General features: G+C 22.9%; 2 protein-coding genes across 2 annotated transcripts in view; one reads left to right on the forward strand and one right to left on the reverse strand.

Moving 5' to 3' along the window:
• The window catches only part of PGSY75_1430200 (plasmepsin IX), a gene marked incomplete at both ends in the record, with an annotated part of 2,960 nt that extends 2,445 nt beyond the window's left edge, over nt 1-515 (forward strand). The window contains 2 exons of the mRNA XM_018787993.1: nt 111-296; nt 435-515. Of these exons, the coding sequence (XP_018639365.1) occupies nt 111-296; nt 435-515 (267 nt within the window). Of the gene's footprint in view, nt 297-434 lie in introns of the transcript that reaches the window.
• A 362-nt stretch (nt 516-877) lies between these two features.
• PGSY75_1430300 (putative acid phosphatase) overlaps nt 878-4,388 on the reverse strand; it is a gene marked incomplete at both ends in the record, with an annotated part of 6,612 nt that continues 3,101 nt past the window's right edge. The window contains one exon of the mRNA XM_018787994.1: nt 878-4,388. This exon is cut by the window's right edge and continues 3,101 nt beyond it. Within this exon, the coding sequence (XP_018639366.1) occupies nt 878-4,388 (3,511 nt within the window).

The raw sequence follows: 4,388 nt of genomic DNA on the forward strand, positions 1-4,388 counted from the left end.
AAAAAAAAAAAAAAAAAAAAAAAAAATACAAACACATTTAATTATTTATATATATATAATATATTTATTATTTTATTTTTATTTTTTTTATTTTTTTTTTTTTTTTGTAGAACAAAATGCCATTCACCTTAACACCCGCACAATACTTGGTTCGTAAGAATGATATGTGTAAACCGGCTTTTATGGAAATAGAAGTTTCATCTGAATATGGACATGCTTACATACTAGGAAATGCAACATTTATGAGATATTACTACACTGTTTATAGACGAGGAAATAATAACAACAGTTCATATGTAATATATATTATAAAAATTAAAAAAAAGAAAACAATAAAAATAATAATATGCACACAAAGGGTTTATATGACAAACATTTATATGTTATATATATATATATATATATATTTATTTATTTATATTTTTTTTTTTCAGGTAGGAATTGCTAAAGCTGTTCATACAGAAGAAAACGAAAAATATCTCAGTTCCTTACATAATAAAATAAATAATTTATAAGAGAAAAATTGAAGGGAATTAAAATTTTTTTTTGTTATTTTTTCCCCCTACATATATTAAAATTAACATATATTAAAATAAACATATACTAACATTGATTTAATTTATATTCTTTCAATAAAATAAAACATTGAAATGACTTATATTTGAATAATATAAAAGTTATAATATGTTACATCTTCTTAAGTATTAAATAATATGAAAGATTTACTATAAAATATGTACTTTCTTTATAATTTTGAAAAAAAAAAAAAAATTACAAACACATCTACATAATATATATATATATATATATATATATATATATATATATGTATGTATGTATGTATGTATGTATTTATATTAATATTACCATTTTATATTTATTTTGTTTTATTTTTTGAAACCTTATCCATTTTATTTTTATCCTTATTTTTTGTATTCTTAGAATAGTTATTTAAAAGTTTGGTAAGAATATTTTCAAAGGTTGACAGTTGACAATTCTTTGTTAATACAATTAAAGGAGCCAATTCACAATAAGGTGGTACATCAAACGTTTCTGCTTTTTTATCATTCTCTATTATTTTTTCATAGTCTGGCATATATGTTTTATAGAAGAATTTTAAATTTGAAGTAGCATTTTTTTTATTTTCATTGAAATGTTCATATACATGTGAAAATAAACTAACTTTCTTTTTGTCTTGATAATTACTATTATGATTACTATTAATATTATACTTGTTATTATTTTTATTATTACTACTATTATTATTACTACCAGTATTATTATTTTTATTATTATTACTACCAGTACTATTATTATTATTATTATTATTATGATTATTATGAATATCACCATTATTATTTTTATTATTATTATGAATATCACCACTATTATTTTTATTATTATTATTATGAATATCATTATTTTTATTATCATCATTATTTTCCATATGATTTATTTCTAATGTATGTTTTTTTAGGAACTCATTTTTTAATTTCTCATTATCTATTATATGATTAAAAGCATTTAACTTATTTTTCCTATTATGTTCTTCATTTCCTATCTCAAATTCTTTTTTATTTCTATAATATGATCTATCACTTATACATGAATAACTTCTATATGATTTACTATTCATCTCATTCGAACTATTATTAATATATTCATTTTCATATGTTAAAAGATTTTCTTTTGTTATATCTTCTTTTTCTTTTTTGTCATAATCTAATTTTAAAATATCTTTTTGTTTACTTTTTTTTCTTAAATTTGAACTAATTGATCTAACCATATAACTACCTGCTCTACTTAAATTATTATTAGTAGAACCCATTTTTTTTTCATTCAAACATCCAAACACATAAGATGTTTCTCTTTTATTATAATTTATTATATGAGGTCCTTTCTCGTCAGTATCTCTTCTAAAAACATTCAAAGAATCTAAAACAAAAGGATTTACAGAACTGTTAGAAATACTATGTAAACTACTCTTTTTTATTTCTTTATTTAATATATTCAAATTCATATTATTCTTTTTTTTATTATTATTTAAAATTATTTCATCAACACTTTTAGAATAATTATCCTTCCTAATATTATTATGCTCTACTATTTTAATTTCTTTCTTATTCATTATGCTATTATTTGATACTTCCTGTGCTAAAACTAACTTTCCTTTTTCCTCTCTAACGCCATAAGAAATATTTGTAGTACTTAAACAATTTATATTATTTGTCTCATTTATAATAGATCTATCTTTATTTTCTAAATTTTGCATCTCATCCTTTTCTTCATATGTATCACAAATTTTTGTACCATTTATATTTATATCCTTCATATTATTAGAATTATTCTTCTCCTTCACATTTTCATTTTCTCCAATAGTTATATTTATGCATTCCTCCGCTTGGACTTGTTTTCTATTAGTATCTCCCTCTTCTAAATTATTTTGATTCACATGATTATTCACATTTTTGTAATTCTCCTGCACATTTGATGTATCTATGATAGTACCATTATGTGAACCCACCACAGTACCATTATGTGAACCCACCACAGTACCATTTTGTGAACCCACCACTGTACCATTTTGTGAACCCACCACTGTACCATTTTGTGAACCCACCACTGTACCATTTTGCGTATCAGCACCAGTTACCATCCCTGTTGTGGTCCCTAAATTCTTGTCTGTATTAATCTTCTTGGTATCATCAAAATATTTATTAAAATGCCTTTCATATTTTTGTTGTTGTGCCTTTGCATCCTTTTCTAATAATTCATAATTCTGACCAAATCCATCTTTAGCTCCTGAGCTAAATAATATTTCTATACGGAATCTATTACTATCATCTCTTTTTAGATGTTTTCGTTCCCATACTCTAAAAACTAGATGTGATAAATAATGCAAATCAGTAACATCACTTACACTCTTGAATGAATCATTATCTATAATATTTTGGCTTATACTATTATCTGCTTTTTTAGCATGTATTAAAATATTTAATAATGATATCATATGAGATGCTGATGTAACATAATATCGTGATCTTACCATTCTCCAAGGTGATCTTATACCTAATCTTCTAGCATCTGTTTCTTTTAATCGAATTATATCTTCATCGTCATCATGTTCATGTTCTTCTTCATCACCTTCATCTTCATCAACATCAACATCAACGTCGACGTCACCATGGACTTTTTCATCATTTGGATTTTCTTTTCCATTTATATTTGCATCTGTATCTTCTTTTATATTATTTGTATCTAACATATTGCATTCATTTTTAATATTTTCTTTATCTTCTTCATCCACATTGGTACCTTTTATACTATCTGCTTTACCATCATTTTTAAAATTTTTCACACGTTCATCATTATTTTCTTTGTCTTCTTTGTGTTCTTTGTGTTCTTTGTGTACTTTATTTTCATTGTCATCTTTATTTTCTAGACTTCCGTTATTTTTTGATTCTTTCATTTTTTCATGTACATTAGAAATAGAATCCATTTGATCATCATCCACTTTTGTTTTATTCCTTTTGTCAGAATCTTCTAGAGTTCTCATAAAATAGGACCCACTTTCTTTTTTTAAAAAATTTTCACTATATTTATATGCGACACCTCGATCATTAGAATCTTCTTTTTTTTCATTGAAGTCATTATCTTTAATATTTTTTATTTTTTTCATTTTTTGTTTCTCATTATTTTCCTTCCTATATTTATTTTGGTGTGCCCATAAATCTGAGGAATTAATAACAAGGGCTTCTTTTTTGTTGATTAATTTTGGGGTATATATATCTTTAACATTGGTTTTATATGTAACAGTGCTTTTATAATTTTTCAGTTCGTTATAACTGTCTGATATATTGGCCTCTAAAAATGTGGATGTTGTATTATTATTATTGTTGTTATTATTATTATTGTTATTATTATTATTATTATTATTGTTGTTATCATTTGTATTATATTCATCGTTAATATTTTTATGATTACCATTCATATTATTATTATTATTATTGTTGTTATCATTAGTTGTACTATTATATCCGCCTATACACAACGACTTATTTAACATTCGTTTGGAATTACTAGGTTCTGAACGAGTTCCATTAACCGTTTCTGAATGTTTCATATTACATATTAAATCATCACATCTATATAATGTATTTTTATCCTTTTCATTATCATTTAAATTATTTTTACATATACATTCTTTTCTATTATTAATAATATTTGTAGATATATCTGGTATATATTTTTCTGTTAAGGAAGAACATTTTTCTAATTTATCTTTTCTTTGATTTTCATTATAAGTTATTAAATTTCTTTTACAAATTTCTGAACATATACTAGAATATCTTAAATAGGAATTATCTATATGTCTATTAGTTTCATTA

This window comes from Plasmodium gaboni, chromosome 14, assembly GCF_001602025.1.
Source record: "Plasmodium gaboni strain SY75 chromosome 14, whole genome shotgun sequence".
NCBI classification, from domain to species: domain Eukaryota; phylum Apicomplexa; class Aconoidasida; order Haemosporida; family Plasmodiidae; genus Plasmodium; species Plasmodium gaboni.